Source organism: Monodelphis domestica, chromosome 6, assembly GCF_027887165.1.
Source record: "Monodelphis domestica isolate mMonDom1 chromosome 6, mMonDom1.pri, whole genome shotgun sequence".
In the NCBI taxonomy this organism is placed as follows: Eukaryota; Metazoa; Chordata; class Mammalia; order Didelphimorphia; family Didelphidae; genus Monodelphis; species Monodelphis domestica.
Window position 1 is genome coordinate 18966095 of NC_077232.1, and position 23892 is coordinate 18989986.

Sequence of the window (23892 nt, forward strand, 5' to 3'; positions counted from 1 at the left end):
CAACCCCGGACTTGGTTACTTCTCTGGAGGCAACCTGACATGATGGTCACAATGCTGGGTCATAGTAGGTGGCACAACTGGGCTCAGAGTCAGAAAAATCTATGTTCAAATCCTGTATCATATTTAGATCGTGTGTTCCTGGGCAGGTCACTTTACCTCCATATGCCTCAGATTCCTTATCTGTAAAATGGAGATAATAATAGTTATCTCCCAAGGTTGTAGTGAGGATCAAATGAGATGATATTTGAACAGGCTAATCATGAGCAAGTATATCAATTTAATCTGTAAAACTAAAATAAAACTACCTTAATCATGTCTTTAGAGAATCCAGGTGGGATAGTGGGTAGATCACCAGGCTTGATATCAAAAAGACATCTTCCTGAGTTCAACTCTGGCCTCAAATACTTAGGAGCTATATGACCCTGGGTAAGTCACTTAACCATGTTTACCTCGATTTTCTCATCAATAAAGTAAGCTAGAGGAAAAAATGGGTAAAAACACTACTGTTTTTGCCAGAAAAACCATAAATGGGGTCACAAGGTATGGAACATGACTGAAACAAATGAACAACAACAAATCATATGTTTATTGTAAAGTTCAAATGATATAATGTATGGTAAGTTCTTTGCAAAATTGTAAGGTTATGTGAATGGCTGATATTATTCTATATAAGGCTTGCAGTTTTGTTTTGTTTTTTTAGCTAGATGCCCTTCACTATGAGCAGGAAGTTGAATCTTGGATCATGAGTGCCTAAATCCTTCATTTAGTGGCTGACCCTCTGGGTGTGGTAAGTCAAAACTTAGTTGGAAGCTGTGTAAATTTTCTTGTTCTTCTGAGCTTTCCTATAAGAGGGGAAAGGGTAGAGAAGTGAGTAGACTGAGAGCTTCTCTCTCTAGAACTCTGTTCTATATATTATGTGGGAGTGGTCTGGGTCTCAAATTAATAACTGTAGTTAGCATTTATACAGCATTTTAAGGTTTGTAAAGCACTTTAGTTGTGTTTGTTGTCTCACTTGGTCTTCACAACAATTATTACCCCCATTTTACAGAAGAGATAACACACAAACAGAATTTAAGAGATGTTTTCAAGGGAACGTTTAATTTGTGTCTGCATAGGGGGCAGCTGGGTAGCTCAGTGGATTGAGAGTCAGGCCTAGAGATGGGAGGTCCTGGGTTCAAATTTGGCCTCAGACACTTCCCAGCTGTGTGACTCTGGGCAAGTCACTTGACCCCTATTGCCTAGCCCTTACCACTCTTCTGCCTTGGAGCCAATACACAGTATTGACTCCAAGATGGAAGGTAAGGGTTTAAAATTTAAAATAATAATAATAATAATAATTTGTGTCTGCATATGATTTAAGCTGAAGCCTTTGTGACTCTGAATCCAACACTCTAATCACTGTACTACCTAGAAGAATCATAATGTTCAAAGCTGTGCAGTAGATCTTAGATTATTTGCGATTTTTTTCCTTTTACTGATTGTGAAAAGGTACTACCTAAAAGAATCCAAGCATGTTTTCCATTGACACTTGGGATGGATTCCATTATGCCAAAATCACTTCACTATGGATCAATGAATTAATAGACCTAGGAAGAGGTAGTTTTCTCAGTTGCATTCACACTGACTGCACCCTTTCAGTGAATGAGGAGTCAAGTGTGATCATGCAGGTACATAATGAACTAAGAGAAATAGGGCCACCCAGTCTTGGAGAAACACAGGACAGACTGGCCTTACCTCAGCAATTCACCACAGTGGAATGGAGGTCCTAAGGGTAAGATGGGAGATTTCCCAGTGTCATCTTTTTTCATCAATAAGATTGAATTAGTGGAGAGAAATATCTGTAGAGTTAAATGCATTTTTCTATGTAAATATTGGGGTACTCTAGTAAAATATAAGCTCTATATCCAGAGAGGACTAGTACCTGTTATGGGAAAGCTTCCTGAACCCGTTTCAGGGCTGCTCATCCATCTTTGGCATCAACTTTTTATCCAACTCTCACTTGTGGCTCCAGGAAACTGTAGCATGGCCATTGGTGACACCCCAGTAATATCTCCTTAGGTTCAACCAGGTTGAGGTTAATTGACAGGCTTTCAACTTTTCACTGAGTTAGGTGGATAACTACCCCAGGATGTGAAGACTTCCTCTGAAGGGATGTGAGTGTGAGAACAATTTGTTCCAATAGCCTTGAAGGCAGTTGAAGCAGCATCTTTCCTGCATACATAGAATTTGGTCAAATAATGAAGATGCCAGTTATCCACTGCATTCTGGGGCATTGCTAGTCACCCTAACTTTTATCTTACTGCTAGACTTCAATGCCTCTGAAATATAGAATGAAGCCGATGATTTGTGCAACTCTGCCTCACTTAAATTCAATTCACATACAAGCCATAAACCCATGGTGTCCCCGATCTTCCCAAAGGGCAAACAAAAGGCTTTATGAAGTCAAGGGCTGTTTCTTCTTTATCTTCAGATGCTCCAAGTGTGTAATACATATCTTTGCCCAGAGTAGGTATTTAAATAATACAGCTAAATTTAAAATAATTGAATTAAGTTCAGGTTATTACAAACACTTTAGAACATCATTAATTCTGTGGTTATGTGAACACACAATAAACACTTAGTAATCTTGAGCTGGTCCTTTCTGCCCATTAATCCTTTCTTCTCTCTTCTTTTATTTCCTCCTTTTCTCTTGCTTTTTTTTCTTTTTGATTTAATTTGACAATCAGAATCTTTATAAAATTGAAACATAATCATAAGTATAGCCTGGCTTCCTTATCCTCTGAGTAAAACTTTGCCCTGTACAATCTTCACTATATAACTAGGAGTCATCACCACAGACATTTGAGATAGTATTTGAAATGTGTGTTTGTGGGAGGTTAGAAAAAGTTTGGAAGCCATAGATATAGGCATTTCTCCCAAGAGGAATCTGGAATCAGTTACTTGGACCATCACCTGTCAAATGATACTCCACTCTCCCCTTTCAGCCATTGCTAATGTCTGGAAGTCATTCATTGTGCTGAGTTCATTCTTCTGATGATTTCTCTCTTATCACAGGTGAATGATTCCATTCCCAACTGGAATTTATGGAGAACAACTCAGAGGTAAAAGAATTCACCCTTGTGGGATTAACAGATGTTGCCAAGCTTCAGATTCCATTCTTCATGATATTCACTGCAATCTATCTCATCACCTTGGTGGGGAACCTGGGCATGGTAGTCTTGATCTCCTGGGATTCCCATCTCCACACACCCATGTATTTTTTCCTCAGTAACCTCTCTCTGGTAGATTTTGGCTACTCTTCCGCTATTACTCCTAAAGTGATGGCTGAGTTCCTCACAGGGGACAAAATTATTTCTTACAATGGATGTGCTGCCCAAATGTTCTTTTCTATAGCTTTTCCTGTTATTGAAAGTTACCTCTTAGCTTCTATGGCCTATGATCGTCATGCAGCTATATGTCATCCTCTACATTATACCACCACTATGACAGTTAATGTGTGTGCTTCTCTAGCTGTTGGTTCCTATGCTTGTGGTTTGCTGCAGTCTTGGATCTTAACTGATGGTACCTTCAGACTGTCCTTCTGTAACTCCAATGTGGTACATCACTTTTTCTGTGACATGCCTGCACTCCTGGCTCTCTCTTGCTCTGATATACACACCAGTGAAATGGTACTCATTTTACTTGCAGGATTCAATGTTGTTTTTGGTTTCTTGGTTATCTTAACTTCCTATTTGTTCATCTTTGTTGCTATCCTAAGAATTCGCTCCTCTGAAGGCCGGCAGAAAGCCTTCTCCACTTGTATTTCCCATCTCTCTGCAGTTTCCATATTCTATGGGACAATCGTCTTCATGTACCTACAGCCCAACTCCAGCCATTCCATGGACACAGACAAAATGGCATCTGTTTTCTACACCATGGTCATTCCTATGCTAAACCCTCTGGTTTATAGTCTGAGGAACAAAGATGTCAAAAATGCTTTTAGGAAAATTATTGGATGTTGAACTCTTCATTTATGCTTCTCTTTATACTGGAGAGAAAATGCAATGTGAATCTCTTTCTCTAGATTTCAACATACATAATTGAGAATATTTTCAAGTACATCTGGGCTCAATTTTACCTTTTCTAGATGCAACAATATGGTGGAAAGAGATCTGGAACAGAGAACTAGAAAAAGAGTATTTGGATACTAACATTGACACTTGCTCATTGTCACAACTTACTTGAACAATGAACCTGTAAATGACCACCCAAACCCTGTTTTCCATCCCCTATCACTGCAAAACTTATCCCCATCCTCATCCCCTTCAACTTCCTCACCCCAAAGTTCTAACTACCAACCCCTTACTCTGTGCCCTCTGGAATATCTATTCCATAGGCAAGAAACTTTCCTTGATCTTAAATTTTTTCTTCTCTTGATCCTTCCATCTTCTATGTATCACTGAACCTGTATTTCCCTTTAGGCTCTTTAGTCAGCATTTCTAGTACTGGCTTCATGTTCACTTATTTTCCTCAGTTCATTAGTTGAAGTAAAGGAGTTGGACTACTCCTTATTCCCTACTTTACAGGTTCTTCCCACTCTTTCCATCACTCAATTGCCTTTCCTCCTTTCAGAATCATGTTATTTATATATGCCACTCAATTAAAATGCCAGTAGCTATTGTTTGTTTACCTCCAGGACATTCTGCTCCCTTCTTCAATGAGTTCAGTATTTGGATTTCAATTTTTCTCTTCCATACAATTCTTGTCCTCATACTTGGAACTTCAACATACATAGTGGCTCTTCCTCAACTACCCTAACCACTCATTTCCTCAACCTACTCACTTTCCATCATCTACTCCTCCACATCACTTCAATCACACACAAAAGTCAATCATACCATCACACAAATGCACCACTTCTTTGTTTAAGAATTAAAATATCCCTTTATTTATCATAATCTATTTACTTTCTACTTCTCTGACTTTTCTTACCAAATTGTATTCTTCATCCACATTATGATCTTCTGTCCTTTTACCCATCATTTCTCTTCCAGACCATCACCCCTGAATTCTCTCCTCTTTTTTTTTTAATCCAGACCTATTTGTGGACTGGCTTAAATGTATTCTGTTTTCCTTTGAGTCCTTAGCTCCCTTACCATATTGTCCTCTGCCAAACCTCTGCCTTAGATCACTCCTACCATTAGATGCCCACTACTAGATACATAGTACTTAACAAAGGAGTACAAAATCATACAACTTCTGATTAGGTTCACTATATATTGTGACAAGGGAATCACTTTAAAAGACTGATATATATTAATTTAAGGTCGCCAAGGAATTCAGCTATGTAATTCCTAAATGAAAACTCAAGTCAGCAGTAAATCTTTTATGGAGTTTAATTACAATAGGAGTAAGAAAGGAATTAGAGATAGAGAGAGAGAAAAAGGGAGAGAAGGGAATAGGGCTTAAATACCCCTTCTGTTTAGGCTGGGCCAAAAGGCCCAAGCCCTTAGATAGCTGGGGCAAAGAAAAGAGATCAGTCCCTATTACTCACGTGACCAAAATGGAGAAACAGTCTCAGAGGCCCCCACCTTCAGCTTCCTTCAGAGCAAGCTTCTCAGAGCACACCACAACCACTCCGGCCAACTCCTCAACCCCCCCAGTCTTCAGACCCCCCTGATCTTTAAGGAAACCATCCAAGTTCCCTCCCCTCAGTCCTCACATCTACCAATCACTGTCCATCAATTTCCCTGTGCCAATGGAGGCTCTAGCTTAACCCAGGACCACCCAGAGGCTTTGCACATGTCTGTTGAAGGTCATATTTTCAAATAATTAAATCTTTGCTCCTTTGCTATAGCCCTTTCTAAATCCTGTTAACCTGAGTAGGGTAGAGATTGGAATAATTAAATTTTGATCTAGGCTGCAGCCCTTACTCAATCCTGTTAGGACTGAATAGGGTGGAGATTTATTCCAAGTATCTCCATTGTATCAATTCTAAAATCAATCATGACTCAAAGAAATTCCTGTTCTATGCTTAAGCATAGGTCAAAGTCCTTTCCATTGTTCAGCAAAGGGTTTCTGTCCTAAAGTAATCTTAAGAAGGGAAGGAGAAGGAACATCCCATGCCAATGGGATTCACATTCCAATAGTCAAGACCCACTATCAATAGGAAATTTTTCAAGTATGAAATTTCCCAATGGTGAAATTTCCAACATTTATAAGTCTAAGAAATTTTGAGGTTTACAATATTTATACTATACTTTATATTGCAAGCTCTCACTTGGGCTCTCACTGCTACTAGAGACTACAAACATCTTGTCAATTCATCCATCTCTGCACAGTGACTCTCCTAACCCTTTTCATCCTTCCTCTAATCTTGCATGACTTATCTTTCTTCTATACTCTTAGATCACCTCATATTTCATGTAAATTGACACCACTCATTATGAGTTCCCTCTTCTCCCCTTTTCCTCATCTATCACACAAATGCTTTTTGCCACTATCTACTTTTTCACCCTCCTACTTCACATAAAGAAGTGATATTTCTCCTTATTAAGGCTAAGTCCTGTATTTGTGCAAGAAATACAAGTCTATCCCTTCCCCTCCAACACTTACTTTTCTGCCATCCCCCCTCTATTACTTGATTTCCATCTCTCTCTGCCTTCTTGTTCCTTACTCACTTCTTACAAATGTGTCCATGTTTCCCTCATCCTCCAAAATTATTCAATTGATCCTTCCATCCCAATAAGTACAATTTTATATCTTTTCTGCCCTTTGTGACTAAATTCTTTCCAGTGATAGGGGATCAAAAACAGCGTTTGGGTGGTCATTTACAGGTTCATTGTTCAAGTGAGTTGTGACACAGTGAGCAAGTGTCAATGTAGGTATCCAAATACTCTTTTTCTAGTTCTTTTATCACTAGAGTGATATAGACTTATGCTTTGGAATTATGCTAATAAAAAGTGTCTAAAATGCCCATACTGTTTGATTCAGAGATCCCAATGCTAGGCATAAAGAACAAAGAGGACAAAGACTGGAAAAAGATCCAAAATATCCTCCCAGGATATTCATATAAGCACTTTTTTTCTTTATAGTAACAAAGAACCAGAATAGCTATGGAATAATAATGCTATGAGAGCATATGGAGTCTATTCAATTGAGAACTCTTTGACCTTCTTATCCCTTACTTCTGGAACTAGAATTTTCCAATTTCCCCCACCTTTACATTGAAGCAATTGTTAAGAGGAAAATTCTATGTTTGGATCTTTGTCCTGATAAAAGAGGTATAAATAACTCAGGAAGAAAAACTTAAAAGTTTATCCAAAAAATACTCTGAAATGCATTGGTGGTACGGCTATGATGGAACCAAAGCAGGCCACCAACTTTGGCTTTTAAATATAACTTTTCATAACAAGAATAAGATAATTCTGATAAGTATACATCTATAAAAGATGATGAGCCATTAAATCTTAGCTCCTCCCAAAGAGCAGGATTGACGCACATTTCAAATGAGTTAGTATGTGTGGCACTTGCTCTCCTGTACTCCACATAGTCATTATTTGGAAATGGGATTAGCACTAAGAAGATATTATTAAAGTGTTTTCCTCTGGGTCCTTCCCCGTGGGCTGGCTGCATGTAGCCAAAATCAAGCAAGGTTAAAACATGTGGTCACTTCAAAATGATTCTGCATTAGTGACTGATTTTACATATGACCATGCATCATGTCATTTGAAGGATCTTACCGAGTTCTTCACAGAATGTCCACCACTTCATCCTCAGAAACTGGTGATGGGCATATGCTCTACTGATTTTCTTGGTCATCTTTTGGACTGTTGTTACTATCCTGTTATAAAATAATCATAAATTCCATGAAATAATTTTGTTATGTCTAGACATATTATAAAAACATACACACCAAGTCTTTATTTTGACTTTTTAAGAAGCAAACTGCTGTTAACCATTCTTTTATTTAACTATAGAGTATGAGATGTTTGGGAGAACTAGGACATCTCATCTAATGGCTTGCTACATAATTTTAAGGGTTGATTATCTACCTTTGCTGTCTACATTTCATTCTACTTTCATCTGTGGCTCCAAGATGCTATAACATGTGCAAAAGACATATCCAAGTAAAACCATCTCAGTATAGGGGATCAACCAGGTTGAGAGTAACTAGCAGGTCTCAAACCCATTGGTGAATTATGGGCAGGTCTATGCCAAGTGTATAAATACTTCCTCCAGTGCAATGGACACTTGAGAACAATTTGTTCTCAAAAAAACTCAAGAAGTTTTTTGTTTTGTTTTGTTTTTTTTTAAACAGGAACTGTGGGGCACTTAGAGCTTGGTCAGACATTAAAGATGTCAAGGTCAATCACTGCAACTTAAGCCATCACAAGTCATCCTGCCTTTTGCCTTGCCTTTGTATATCAATGATTTGGGAAGAGAGAGTTTGGCTGACAATTTTGAACAATTCTTCCTTACTTAAATCCCACTCACACACCTTACAATATCATTAGTGCTCTTCAAAACAAAGGATGAGCAACAATCTTTATGGGCACCTTCCTTTATTTTCTGATTTCATTTATAGCAAGAATGTCAAGATTGATACAATTAAGTTCCTAGTGCATACAACTATATGTCCATTCACTGGTTATTGGGTAAGGATGTGATATATAGAACATTGATGGTCAAATTGGAGTTCATAAATAGTCTAAAGCATGTCATTATGGCATCTTTTGCCCCATTTCCCTTTCTTCTTCCATTTAGCTGCAGAAGTATAAAGACACATCGCAAGGCCAAAGGTCATTTCTACTTTGTTGTTATAGATGACAAAAAGTGAGAAAATAAAAAATCACCATCAAAGGGTCAGTCTTTAGATGATACTCTATATAATTAGCTTCATAGATCTTTGGAGAATGAACTGAGAATATTAGCAGGATTATGTTTAAAGCCTTTCCAATAGAGCTGAACCAACCTGACGGAACATTATATTGGTACAGCCTTCAAGAATACAGTTATCTTCAGATTATTATGAGTCATTAGAATAGAATTTTAAATATGGATATTTACTTTTTTATTTGAATTTTCTTTTTAAAATAATATTTAATTTTTCCCTAATTGCTTATAAAAACAATTTTAACATTCATTTAAAAAAAAGTATGTTCCAAATTCTAGTCCTCTTTCCCACCTTCCATCCATACCTCCTTCCCTCCCCTTCTCTGAGACAGTAAGCAATCTGCTATAGGTTTTACATGTGAAATCACATAAAACATTTTTCCATATTAGTCATTTTGTGGAAGAGAAGAGATTTCAAATGAAAAGAAAAAGAAGAAAGGAAATGATAATATAGTATCTTTTGGTCTGCATTCAGACTTCTTCAATATCTCTAGAAATAGATGGCATTTTTCATCATGAATCTCTGGATTTGTCATAATCACTCCATTATTGAGAATACCTAGGTCATTCACAGTTGTTCATCAAAAAATATTGCTGCCACTGTGTACACTGTTCTTCTGTTTCTGCTCATATCACTCAGTATCAATCAGTTCATGTAACTCTTTCCAAGGTTTTCTAAAATTATCTTGCTTTTTATTTCTTATAGCACAAAACTATGCTATCACAATCCTATATCATAATTTATCTTTCCCCAATTGATGGACTACCACTAAATGACCTGCAATAAATATTTTTGTATAATATGTTCTTTTCCCTTTTTAAAAGATCTCTTTGGGATACAGACCTATTAGATCAAAGGGTGTGTACAGTTTTAGAGCCCTTTGTGCATTGTTTCAAGTCGCTATACAGAATGATTGGATCAGATCACAATTCTACCAACAGTTCATTTAGTGTCAAAAATTTTTCCATATTTCCTCCAATACTTATCATTTTCCTTTTCTGTCATATTGGCCAATCTGATAGGTGTGAAGTAGAACCTTATAATTGCTTTAGTTTATGTTTCTCTAATCAAGGATAATTTAGAGCACTTTTTTCAGTTGACTGAAAATTGCCTTGAAAATGATTAATTTCTTTGAAAAATAGATTCAGGTAGATATAGCACCAAGTCTGTAGCTGGGAGGAGTTGGGTTTGTATTAGGCCTCAGACACATTCTCTCTATGACTTCCTGGGAAAATCACTTAGTCCCATTTGCCTAGCCCTTGCCCTTCTAACTTTGAGTTGATGTTAGGACAGAAAGCAAGGACATTTTCAAAAATAGAATTGGCATTTGTCAAGTATGCCAAACATCAAATAATATCGTAAAGAAATCACTAAATGGATTATCTTTTAATGGAAAGGAAAAAGATTTGTTATTAATGTGGAAGTCAGCTAGCTAGCTATAAACAATCAGATAATATTTAGTCATTAGAACCAAAATCAGAATTAGTACAAAAAACAAAACAAAACAGGAAATTAGAGTAATGAGAAAAAGAACACATTTAAAGTTGAATTATTTTAAAAGAAATTAAAATTAAAAATAGGAAATGGAAAATAAAAAGTATATAGACTGTAAAAATTTCATTGAGATATTTTAGTTAAGAATTAGTTAAACTAATGCAAAATAATTTCTATAACAAGGACACCAAAGAGGCCAGAAAGAATGTAAATCAGCAAACATCTGGCTTACACACAAAATTGAAAAGATGGCTTCCATAGGCAATAGTGAGGTAGACTAGAAATTCTTTTAAAATCTTATTTAAAAGATAAGAAACAATTGTAAAACAGTAGTTTATTTTATTTTTGAAATTTTTATTTAATTAAATGATTTAGAATATTTTTCCATGGTTATAAGCCTCTTTCTCTCCCCTTTCCCCCTCCCATATCTGACAATCAATTCCACTGGGTTTAACATGTGTCTTTGATCAAGACCTATTTCCATATTATTAATATTTGCACTAGGCTGATCTTTTAGTGTCTATTTCCCCTGAAGTGAAATACATTTTATAACCCCCAACATTCCCGCATTTCTAAATATGTGAATGGAAGTTGGGGCAGTTAATCTCAGGGCATTTGTACCCCTAAAAAGCCTCCAAAAAGGAGCACCCCTTTATTTATACCCTTCAGCTCACTACTTAACTTCCACCAGAATGATATATAGATTTATTGATTATGTTCTTAACCCAAGATGAGTTTTACTTTGTTTAAAAAATATGTTTATTACCAAGGTTGAAAGATTGCTATGATTGTAAAAACTTGTGACAAATATCCATCAATTCATAGGTTTTAAAAAATGTCAAAGAGCAACTTATGTGAAATATGAAAGTGTGTTTGTTTGCTATTGTAATTAATTGGGCTATTGAGAATTTTGGGAATATTGATACCTATGTATTTGTACTACTGTATTTTTAAAAATGAAAAATTGTTACCTTGTTCATTCATTTGCCTTCTACTCACAGTAATCATGGCCAGATATTAAGAGGAAATGGATCTCATTTTTGGTGAGAAAGCCTTGCATTTTATATTTTCTTAACTGACACAGAGTGTAAATGATTATAAGCTATATTTTTGAATTTTTAAAGCTCTTTTATTATTATATTTTTCTTGCATGTGCAATATATTATTTGTTTTTTTATTATTTTTCTCTCCTTTTCATATTTGAAGCACATGTCACCAGCATTAAGATTTTCTTTAACTTTTTGACTTTTCAGTACTATAAGTTTGAAATACATTTGTCAGAGCATGCCCAAAAAGCTTGTGACTATAAAAATGATGCCACTAATTATTTTAAAAATTCTCAGAATTTGCTTAAAGATTCTGTCTGATTCCAGGACAAGATATACACAACAGAGCCATTGCACAGAGCCAAAGAAAAGTCAATCCAGGATGGATTGATGCACTTCTAGGCAAATACAAAGTTTTGAACCCAGTGTGAGACTTGGGGTTGCGACACTTGACTTATGTTATGTGATATGGAAATCACTTTAAAAGACTGATATATATTAATTTAAGGTCGCCAAGGAATTCAGCTATGTAATTCCTAAATGAAAACTCAAGTCAGCAGTCAACCTTTATGGAGTTTTTAATTACAAACAGGAGGAAGAAAGGCATGAGAGAGAGAGAGAGAGAGAGAGAGAGAGAGAGAGAGAGAGAGAGAGAGAGAGAGAGAGAGGAGAGGAGAGAGAAGGGAATAGGGCTTAAATACCCCCTCTGCTTAGGCTGGGCCAAAGGCCCAAGCCCTTAGATAGCTGAGACAAAGAAAAGAGATCAGTCCCTATCACTCACGTGACCAAAATGGAGAAACAGTCTCAGGGGCCTCCACCTCCAGCCTCCTTCAGAGCAAGCCCTCCTCTCAGATCTCTCCAGGAGCTCTCCCTCCAGGACCTCTCTCCTCTCAGACTCCTCCAGAGCAAAACCTCTCAGAGCAAAACCTCCTCCTCTCAGAGCAAAAAAATAAAAAACTCCTCCCTCTCTCCTCAGACCCCGCTATCTTTAAAGAAACCATCTAAGTCCCCTCCCCTCAGTTCTCACATCTACCAATCACTGTCGATGTCTCCCCTGTGCCAATGGTGGCTCTAGCTTAACCCAGGACTGCCCAGAGTTCTATGGCCTTTGCACATGTCTGTTGAAGGTCATATTCTCAAATAATTAAATCTTGATCTTTGCTGCAGCCCTTCCTAAATCCTGTTACTCTGAGTAGGGTGGAGATTGTAAGTTCCAAGACCTGGTTCTGTCATTCCAAGTATCTCTATTGTATCAATTCTAAAATCAATCATGACTCAAAGAACTTCCTGTTCTATGCTTAAGCATAGGTCAAAGCCCTTTCCATTGTTTAGCAAAAGGTTTCTGTCCTAAAGTAGTCTTAAGTAGGGAGGAGAAGGATCCTCCCATGCCAAGGAGTTTCACATTCCAATAGAGTTCTTACTATCAGTAAGAAATTTTTTCAAGTATGAAATTTCCCAATGGGGAAATTTCCAACATTCATAAGTCTAAGAAATTTTAAGGTTTACAGTTAACATGTAGGCCTCCCTTGTGTCCACCCTCACTCTGAAGATACTCACAAATGAGTATCCCCAAAACCTTGGCTCCTATAATCTGGTCTCTTTTCTGCCTTTCATAGTGTGGTACCTTTCTGTAGTCCTGGCTATTGACTGGGTAAATGCATCATTGCTTCGATCATTTTAATTGGGCCCTGATTCAAGGACCTGTTATAGATTTATTTTTCTTTTTACTTGGAATTTTTACACATAAGACTTTGATAGTCTATATTTTCATCCAGAGTTTTTTTCTTTTTATTTGGATTTTTCTGATATCTTTTTAATATCTCTTGCCAATTGATTCACATACCTCATACCTCAGCCATGCATCCCTAAGTGATCCTGTTTTTTTAATCACCCTCTTAATGGGGAGAATGTAAAAAAATATCATTATTTAAATTGCAAGGTTTAAATTCCTTTTGAGAAGAATTTTAGGTAAAGAAAGATGATACCTCTCTGAATCTAGAACTGAACTGTTGGAGAAGCCACCATGAAGAAGCCTCCAGACCACAAGCTGCACAAAAATGAACTTTGGGTGTGGTTGATTGAACATTTATTTGTATGTATGCTTTCATGCCAAAGGAGACTGCCCCCTAACTGGCTTTCTGTCAATGTGTCCAGCAATTATTGGTTTTCTACTTTTTTTTATCTTATCCTCAAATTATTGTAATCTTTAAATTGATTATGTTTTTATGATCCTTTGGGGAAGTCCTTCTTCCCAGTGGATCAAACAGGGGAAATGTAAAATTGAGATTTGAACTCTGGACTCCATTCCCCAGGAGTCTTTGCTAGCTCCCAGAATGCCCTCTAATCTCACTGAATTCTCACCTGGGATGAGAGCAAAATTTTATTTAAAGGGTCTTCCCCATAGGCGGGGGGTCTTTACTTCCTGTCTCTGCTGGAAAACAGGCACATCTCATGATGTGAGTGAAATTTTGGGTGAGTCTCATGGCCCACATGGCACATGCCTTTTCTTACATGTATATTCTTAAATCCTTAACCTTTAATAAACCTCTAAAAAATATAATACTACTTGCAGAGAGAAACTAATTTCTACCTGCCTCAGTCTCCTCAGTCTCCCCTTAATTTTAATCTTTACAAAACCCATTTAAGGAAATATTGGCAAGATATCCAATTAAGCAAAATCTTCTCAAGGATATTCAAGCAAGAAATGGAAGAATTGCAAAATTTTAAAATAGAATAAATTTACAAAAAAATTATAACCTACTTTTCTCTACCAAGGGCAAAGGGACTGCCATTCTTGGATCCTAATCAGTCATAAATATACATATACTATGAATGGCATTAAAAAGAATAAACAGAAAGTTAATAAATGGTTTAGAATATATACATATATTATACACATACAATGAAACAGGATGTAGAATAAGGGGATAGGGAGAGAAAGACAGAGAAACAGACAGACAGAGAGACAGAGAGACAAGAGTCACAGAGAGAGCGAGAGAGCCAGAGATAGTTATGGTTGCAGTTTATTATCCATTCTCTACTAGGAATTCACATCATGTCTATTTCCATTTGAAATTGTTCTTTTAGGAACTTTTTTCCATATATTCTGCTCAAATTTGCCACTTTACATCTCCCAACCATTGATTATTCCCACATTCTTACTTTTAGGACAAAAGAAATCTAATCACTCTTCCACATGATGTTCCTTCAAATTCTTGAAGTCAGTTATCTTGTACCCTATGAATCTACTTTTTAAACCAGATTAAATCTCTCTTGTCTCTTCCATCAATAATAACATGATTAACCAGCTATTTACCATCCTTACCACATGCTGGCAAATCCACATTCGCCATGCCGCCACCACCTTTGAAGATGAGCGACGTCCCACCTTTGAAGATGAGTGACGTCGACGTCTTGCCCCTGCATGTGAATGCCGACACCAGGTCACAACCGCACCTCCCATAACACCTGGCATCCCATGCCCCATGTGCCACAAACTCTGCACCTCAGCCTTTGGACTCCAAAGCCACATGAGGGTACATCAATAGATGATAATGCACTAAGACAATCGTCATTCTCGGTCACCAAGAGACTACCACTACCACATGCTATACATGTATCTCGCTTTATCCATGTTCTCCCTAAAATGTGGTTCCCATAACTAAATATAACATTGTCAAGATGATCTGATCCAGGCAGAAAACAGTGAAACTTTTACCAAATTCATTTTCAGAATTATAATTTTCCTAATAGAATCTAAAAGAGTATTAATTTTGGGAGGGGGTTCAAGTGATATAATGTATACAAAACAAGCTGCAAACTTCAAAGGCTTCTATAAATGCCATCTATTATTATTATTACCTTTGTCTGCCATAGTTCACTTTTGACTTATTTTGACATAGTAATCCACTGAGCCCCTAAGATCTTTTTCAGACAATCCAGTATCCACCCTGGTCTTTCTCTCTCCCCTCTATTTTGTATGTTGAATCAATTTTTGACCACATATATAAAACAATCTTTTTATCTTCTTCACATTTGAATTTTATTTATTGTGGTCAAGATTGAAATCTTATTTTTTCATTATTCGATCACTCAAAATTCTGGCCATTCTATCTACCTGTGTGTTATCTGTGAGTTTCATGAGCATGACATCTAAACCTTTTCCCCAAATCATTACCAGTTGAGTTCAACAAACTTAAAATACCTAATTTCATTAATTTGTTATGCTAAGGGATACAAAGACAAGGATTGGAAAACAGCTGATTCCTTCAAGGAGCTGTTATAATGGTAAATAGTAAAAGGCTAAAGACAATTCCTTGGGACACAGTTAAAGACCATGTACCAAAAGCACATCAAGTTAATAAGTCCAACTCAATGAGTAGCCATTTAACTGGACTGTTGCATAGGCTATATTTTTCTATCTTGTCCACAAAAGCACTAATAGGAACCTTTTCAAATGCTTTATTAAAATGTTTGCAATTGATATCTCATTTACTAGTACTAAATCTCATGTGCAAATGTTCTTCAGGAATATAATTACTAAATATAATAGCTTAAAATAAGGTATCAAATGAGGGGATGCCTTGAAAAGGCTCATGAAAAATTAAGAGGTGATAGAAGAAATAATAGTAAGACTTTTTAAAAATATATGTATTCCATAGGGACTCTTCACAACAGTGCTGTGAGATAGATAATAAAAATAGTATATCTTCATTCTATAAATTTAGAAACTGAGGGTCAGAGAAGGTATTTGATATGCCAAAATTTTCATTGCTAATACTAGTTGGAGCTATGAGGAAGGCAGGAAGTTTTATTTATTTCATTTATATTTATTAAGTTCCTACTATGTGCTGGGAATAACTATCTGAAAGAGACAGAGATTAAATGTCTTACCCAAAGCCACATAGCTAGAAAATGTACTGGGTTGGACTTGAACTCAGGTCTTCCTGATCCCAGATTCAGTGATCTGTGCAGCGTGCTTCCTTGATGCCCTATGTCCAACCCATATGAGCTAAGCCCAAATTTAGTGCTCGTTTCCCTACACAATACTGTCTCACATGCAGTAGCATATTAGATACTCACTATACTTCAAGGTAATCTAGACAAAGATTATTATCCTTATAACTCTTATGAATAAATTGAGGCTTGGATCAGGTCAGTGACTTCCCCAAAGTCATACAACTAGTATGCTGTAGGACCCTACCCCCAATGTCCTTTTCATTAAACTTGATAACAAGAACATAGTAATGGTAAATTCAGCCATGAAAAAAAATGGTCTCCCTGGACAATCAGACTTCAGTCCCTACAGTCAAAGAAAAATTAATGACTTGTTTTGTACATAAGCAGGCTGAGCAGTTACCAAGTGCCTTCAGGGGGCATGGTCATCAAAGAGATGCTGTGCTACTCTATCTGTATAAAGACCATTCCTAATCCTTCCTTTCACTACTGATATCTAAAAGTATTTAGGAGGTCCCATTGCCTTAGAAGGATCCTGAGGCAAGCAAGATTGCCCTGGGTCATTTACTCATTCATCTGGTTTCCAGGTCACAAATCTATTGCCATCCATAAGCAGCAGTGACCAGGGACAATCTCTCCGGATCCAAGGCACTTCAATCACTTAGCACTCAGGAAGAAGGATTTTCCTGACAATATCACTTTTTTTCCTATTCTCAGTATTTCAAACCCAAGAGTTCTGGGTGAAGGTCCTTGGCCATCTCTACGCAACCCATCTCCAAGAGCCAGGTAGGCTATCAGAAATCCAATCCCATACTTGGTTACTTATCTGGAGGCAATTGGACATAGTGGTCACTCCACTGAATTTGAAGTCAGAAAGATCATAATAGACAGAATAGCTGTACTCAACATCAAAGAGACAAGAAGGTAAATCTTGCCTCATATTTATTGGCTGTGTCTCTAGGCAAATCACTAACCTCCATCTGCTTTGATTTCTTTGTCTGACAAATGGATATAATAATAACACTTATCTCCCCAAATTGTTCTGAAGATCAAATGAGATAAGATTTGAAATGGGCTAATCATAAGCATGCCACTTCTAAGCATGTTTCTTCATCTATAAAACTGAAATAATACTATTTAATCATGCATTTGTTTTAAAGATCAAAGGATAGCATATATGGTAAGTGCTTTCCAAAATGTCAAGGCTATACGAATGACCATTATTATCCTAGATGATGCTTGAAGTTTTTCAAGCTTGGGGCTCTTCAGGAACTGAATAAACATTGGAGGCTTAAAAAGCTGAATGGAGTTCTTTACAGTTAGCAAAGCCTTAATAAACTATCACACGTTAATTGTGGTCATATTGAATATAGACACATTCAATTCTGGATGCAATAACACCAAAAATAAGAACAGAATAATAATTTGCTTTTATATAAGGATCTCAAAGCACTTTATATTCATTTTCTCATTTGAGCCCCCAAAGCCCCTCTAAGATAATTATAACATGTACATAAGGTGAGAATGAGAAAGAGTCAATGGAACAACAGTAGGAATTCATCTATAGGTGGATAGTAATCTCCCAATTAAGCCTTTTTATGATTGCTCAGACAACTATAATCTACCCTACTGAAAACCAATGAATACATCTCAATTTTGTCTGCAAGGTCAGATTGACTTTGTCCATTGTTTTAGAAAATACCAGATCATAGCATTTCCAGGTTCTTTTAATTTAGGGACCTTTTCAAAAAGGAAAGGAAAGTTTGTTATGACATTCTTAATTAGCCTATGCTGCTTCCTAATGTCCAACTCTACTTTTTAAGTGCTCATAAAACAATAGTTTAACAATCCACTCTAGAATTCCACCATGATAGAATGTTGCAGTCAGGAAGACTTGGACTTGAATCCTTTATCAGATACTTATGATCTGTGTGAGCCTGGATAAGTCACTTAACCTCTCTTAGGCTTGATCTCTTTATCTGTAAAATTGGGATAATTATACCATCTACCTTTGAGGTCATAGTAAGGATTAAATGAGATAATATATAACTTTGAAAACCTGAAGTACTCTATAAATGCTAGCTATTACCATTATTTCCTTTGGGAAAGTCATCAAAATTTTACCTATCTTCATTTACTGGAATCTACTTTTCTCCCCTTCTTTGAAAAATGTCTTCCCCTATACTCTGCTAACAGACCACAGAGTAGACTAAAGTGAAAGAAGTCCTGTTCCAAATTTCCATAAGTATATAAGGAAATAACTATGAATTATATAGTTCCTTTCCTTATTTAAAGATGCTATTGCTAATGGTCTATTTTCTATGTGTACAACTGTAGTTGCAACATCTCTATGCTATTCCCAAATAGAATTTTTAAAGCTGATTCTGATCTTTCAATACTGGTCTAAACAAGACCAATTTATGGAGTCAAGTGAAGATCTGCATAATAATTAACAAACAGTACTTTCCTCAAAAAAGAAAAAGAATGGACAGATAGTGCTAAAAAGATTCAAATTGGGAGTGGGGTGTGGGATAATTCTCAAATGATGTTTTTGACTGATGTCTCTTCTACATCCAGAAAACTAACATATATCTGGGCCTTAGTTCAATCCTTTTCATAAAATTGAGAAGTCAGAGGAAGTGAAGAGACAAAGAAATATTTGACATAACTCAATAAGTAAACTGGAAGGAAAGTCAGAGATGTCATGTTAAAATGGCAGAAGATCCCTTTGGGAGTCTACCTTTGAGCCCAATCTCTACTAGGAGTGATGAATGACCTGTGGTTCGAGGCAATGTAAGATCCCTGCCAAGAAACAGAATACTGAATAGAAAATCACAGGCATCAGGTTTTTCTTTCCGCAGAGGGTTCTGCTATGTCTCCACACTGTGAGGAGGAATTTAAAGCCTGAATCCTTCATCTAAAGATTGGCCCTCTGGGTGTGATGAATCAAAATTTAGTTGGAAGCAATGCAGATTTTCTTGGACTTCTAAGCTTGCCTCTGAGAGAAGTAGGGGTAGGGAAGTGAATAGATTGAAAAGATGAATGCATCTTGCAAAACTTCTCTGTACATTATAAAGGACTGACCTGGATCTAAAAATAATAATTATAATTAACATTTATATATATCACTTTAAAGTTTACAAAGTATGTCACTTGTGTTATCTCATTTCATCCTCACAATGACTCTGTTAGTAGGTGTCATTATTATCTCCATTTTACAGATGAGGAAACTGAGGCAAACAGCCATTAAGTGGCTTGTTCAGAGTTACATAGTTAATGAATCAGAGACATGATTTGAACTGAAATCTTCCTGAATTCAAGTCAATCCCTATCTAATGCACTACCTGGAAATACCTTCAGGCTTGAAGCTCTACAGTAGATATTAGATAGCCATTGTTTGTGCCTTTTATTGATTCATTGTGAAAAGGTACTACATAGAGCATCCAAGCATGCTTTTCTATTGACACTGGGGATGAATTGCATTATGCCAGTCACTTGACTATGGATCAGTGAACTATAACAGAACTAGGAGCAGGCAGGATTTTCAGTGCGGGAGGGTTGAAAGATTTATTTCTTGGGTCTATCCTCACTGGCCACACTCTATAGATGAACTAGTTAAGGTACATAATGAACTTAGGGATGGAAGGCCACCCAATCTTGAAGAACCATGGGACAACTTTGTATTCCCTATCAGTTCTCCTCGGTGGGATGGATGACATAAGTGTGAGAGAGCAGGAGATTTCTCAGTATCTGATTTTTATTTTTCATCAGCAGAATCAAGTTAGTAAAGAGCAATATTATATTGGTTGTTAACTTTATTCATCCATGTAAATGTTGTGGTACTCCACTAAGATCTAAACTCTGGGGTCAGAGAGGATTAGCTCATCTGGCATGAGGGCTTGTCAAACCCTTTTCATCAGCCTATGGTGTCCACTTTTACCTAACTCTCACCTGTGTCTCTGAAAAGCTGTAGCGTGGGCAGTGGCAAAAACTCAGTAAAACCATCTCAGCCAGGCCAGCTGAGCCAGGTTGAGGGTAACTGACAGGCCTCAAACCAGTTATGAGTTATAGCAATGTCTACCCCATGTATATAAAGAATTCCCCTGGAAGAATGGATGGATGAGAACATTGTTTTTCCTAAAGGCCATGAAGATGGCTGAAGAAGGCATTATGGAGTGCGTCCTGGACCATCCCCGGTCATACTGATTTTTGTCTTACTGCTAAACTTTAATTACTCTGGAAAAAGAGAATGAGGCTCCTAACTATATAATTCTTCCATACTTCAATTAAATTCATACAATACATCATCGCATGATGTCATTGGTCCTCTTAGAAAACAAAGGACAAATAAAAAGCTCTGTGAAGGATTCTTCTTTAATCTTCAGATACTCTGTCTAATGTAGAGATTTGCACATAGTAGGCATTTCAATAATGCTATTACATTGAAAAGAATTGAATTAAATTCAGATTATCTCAAATTTAGCAGCATTAATTCTTTGATTTTGTGGACACACAGTGGACACTTAGTGCTTCTGACAATCCTTTCTTTCTGTTACCATTTAACCCTTTCTTCTCTCTTCTTTTCTCCCCTTTTTCTTTTCCTTCCTTTCTCTTGCTTTTTTTTCTTTTTAATTCAAGTTGGAAAACAGAATCTTGATAAAACTGCAGCATAGTCATAAGTATAGCTTAGTTTCCCCATTCTCTCCACCACTACAAACTTTGCATGTACAAACTTCACAATGGAACAAGGAGTCACCAACATAAGTTTTTGAAATAGTACTTGAAATGAATTTCTGTTGCAGGTTACAAAAAGCTGAAAAGCAGTAGATGAGGACCATTCTCCCAAGAGGAATCAGTTAATTGGTAGGTTCTAGAGTAACTGCCATAAACTTCCAATTTTCCTAGTACCTCACTTGTCAAATGAGATTCCCCTCCCCACCCACCTGAAGAAATTAAATGTGCTGAATTCATTTGATGATTTCTCTTGAAACAGGTAAATGATTCCATTCCCAAATGATATCTATGGAGAACAACTCAGAGGTAAAGGAATTCATCCTTATGGGATTAACAGATGTTCCCAAGCTTAAGATCCCCCTTTCCATAATATTCACCATCATCTACCTCTTCACCCTAGTGGGGAACCTGGGCCTGATAGTCTTGATTTCCTGGGACTCTTGTCTCCACACCCCCATGTACTTTTTCCTCAGTAACCTCTCTCTGGTGGATTTTGGCTACTCCTCAGCAGTTACTCCTAAAGTGATGGCTGGGCTCCTCATAGGGGATAAGATTATCTCCTATAATGGATGTGCTGCACAAATGTTTTTCTTTGTAGCCTTTGCCATTGTTGAAAGTTTTCTCTTGGTTGCTATGGCCTACGATCGTCATTCAGCTATTTGTAATCCTCTGCATTATACCACCACTATGACATCTAAGGTGTGTCTGGGTCTGGCCATTGGTTCCTATGTCTGTGGCTTCCTGCAGTCTTGTATCCACACTGGATGTACCTTCAGACTGTCCTTCTGTAGCTCCAATGTGGTACATCACTTTTTCTGTGAAATTCCTGCACTCCTGGCTCTCTCTTGCTCTGATATCCACACCAATGAAACGATACTCTTCACAATTGCAGGACTCGATGTACTTTTTGCCCTCTTGGTTATCTTAACTTCCTATTTGTTCATCTTTGTTGCTATTCTAAGAATCCGCTCCTCTGAAGGCCGGAAGAAAGCATTCTCCACCTGTGTTTCCCATCTCTCTGCAGTTTCCATATTCTATGGGACAATCATCTTCATGTACCTACAGCCCAACTCCAGCCATTCCATGGACACAGACAAAATGGCATCTGTTTTCTACACCATGGTCATTCCTATGCTAAACCCTCTGGTTTATAGTCTGAGGAACAAAGATGTCAAGAATGCTTTCTGGAAAGCTATTAGACAGCAAACTCATTAGGCTTAACATTTCAACTGGAAAGAAAATGCAATGTAAATCTTCTTTCTCCAGACTTCAATCTCCATAATTAAAGATATTTTTGAAGTTCATAGGGGATCAGTTTTAACCTTTCCAGATACAATATAGTGTGGTAGAAAGAGACCTGAAAAATGAAACCAGAAAAAAAAGAATTTTGATACTGACAATGACAATTGCCAACTGTCACAGTTCATTTGAATACTATGCCTGTAGATCATCAACTACACCCCTTTTCCCATCCCCACTACCTGAATCTTTATCCTTATCCCCAGATTCCTTAAACTCCCCGAGTTCCAAGTATTTGTTACCAACCCCTTCCATTGTGCCCTCTGGAATACCTGTTCCATAGGCAACAAATTTTCTTCATCTTAATTTTTCCCCCTTTGTTACTCCTGGCATCTTTTAGCTACTAGTGAAGGCCTGGCTTTTCCCTTCGACTCCCTCATCATCCTTTCCATTTCTGGCTGCACTTTCCCTTATTCTCCTCAGCTCACTAGTCAAAGCAGAACAGTTGGAAAATATATTCCTTACTGACACTCCCAGATTCTCCCCATCTCCATTACTCAGTATGCTCTGCTCCTTTCAGGTTCATGTTATTCATATAGATCACTTAATCAAAAGCCAGGAGCTACTTTCTGTTGTCCTCCTTTCTCTTGTCCAGTCCCCTTCCCTCCTCCGTAAGTTAACATACATAGTGACCCTTTATCATATATTTGAACCACTCTCCTCAACCTACTCACTTCCCATTCCTTAATCTTGTGATCCTCCAAAAATATTCCACTTCCACATTTAATAATACTAATTCCCTTTACATGAGCACAATCTATTTATTTTCCACTCCTCTCTCCATTTCCTTAGCAAACTATGCTCTTCGCCCACAACATGATCTTCAGTACTTTAATCCCTCAGATTTCAACCAGGCCTGCACTCCCCTCTTTCCCTCATATTGACCCATTGGTGAATCATTTCAACTCTATGCTGTTCTCTTGAGTTCCTAATTCACTTATCATATTGTAACCTTCCAAGCTTCTGTCTCAGATTGCTCCTACCATTTGATACATACTACTATATGCATACTTCTGACCAAAGATGTAGAAAATCACTTAACCCTTTTGATTGCCATCCTAAGAATCTGCTCTTCTGAAGGCAGACAGAAAATATTCTCTACCTCTATTTCCCATTTCCTTAAAAATTCCACATTCTTTGGGACAATCAACAACATATTTATATTATACAGCCTCATTTGGGTCCTCTCTGCTGCTAGAGAACCCTATATTATCCATCCCTTGTCAACTCACTATCCCTTTCTTCATAGTGGCTTTTTCAGAAATACCCACTTGATCCTTCCATCCCACTAAGTACAGTGTTATATCTCTTCTGCCCTGTCTGGTTAAATCCTTAAAAAATGTCATCTATAATAGACCCCCCCCCCTCATACTTTCTTCCCATTCTCTTCTTACCTTCAGGCTTTCACCTATATCAGTCCAACAAAATTGATCTCACCAAATTTACTAATCAACTCTTAGTTGCAAAATATAGTGGCATTTTTCTCAA

The 23892-nt window shown here is 37.2% G+C and overlaps 2 protein-coding genes across 3 annotated transcripts; both read left to right on the forward strand.

Annotated features, from left to right (window-relative positions):
• The first annotated feature begins 319 nt into the window (after positions 1-319).
• LOC107649254 (olfactory receptor 5B12-like) lies at positions 320-4001 on the forward strand. Its single transcript, XM_016422868.2, has 2 exons — positions 320-787; positions 3055-4001. Exon 2 carries the CDS (start codon positions 3084-3086, stop codon positions 3999-4001), a length of 918 nt encoding a protein of 305 aa, XP_016278354.2. The 5' UTR covers positions 320-787; positions 3055-3083.
• Positions 4002-8414: 4413 nt separating this feature from the next.
• LOC100026240 (olfactory receptor 5B12-like) lies at positions 8415-22496 on the forward strand. 2 transcript variants are annotated; one of them, XM_001376886.5, is made up of 4 exons: positions 8415-8843; positions 17089-17157; positions 21174-21234; positions 21365-22496. In XM_001376886.5, exon 4 carries the CDS (start codon positions 21385-21387, stop codon positions 22318-22320), a length of 936 nt encoding a protein of 311 aa, XP_001376923.3. In that variant the 5' UTR covers positions 8415-8843; positions 17089-17157; positions 21174-21234; positions 21365-21384; the 3' UTR covers positions 22321-22496. The 2 variants fall into 2 exon arrangements, with proteins under 2 accessions (XP_001376923.3, XP_016279036.2); XM_016423550.2 differs by having other exon boundaries at positions 21174-22496.
• Positions 22497-23892: the final 1396 nt, after the last annotated feature.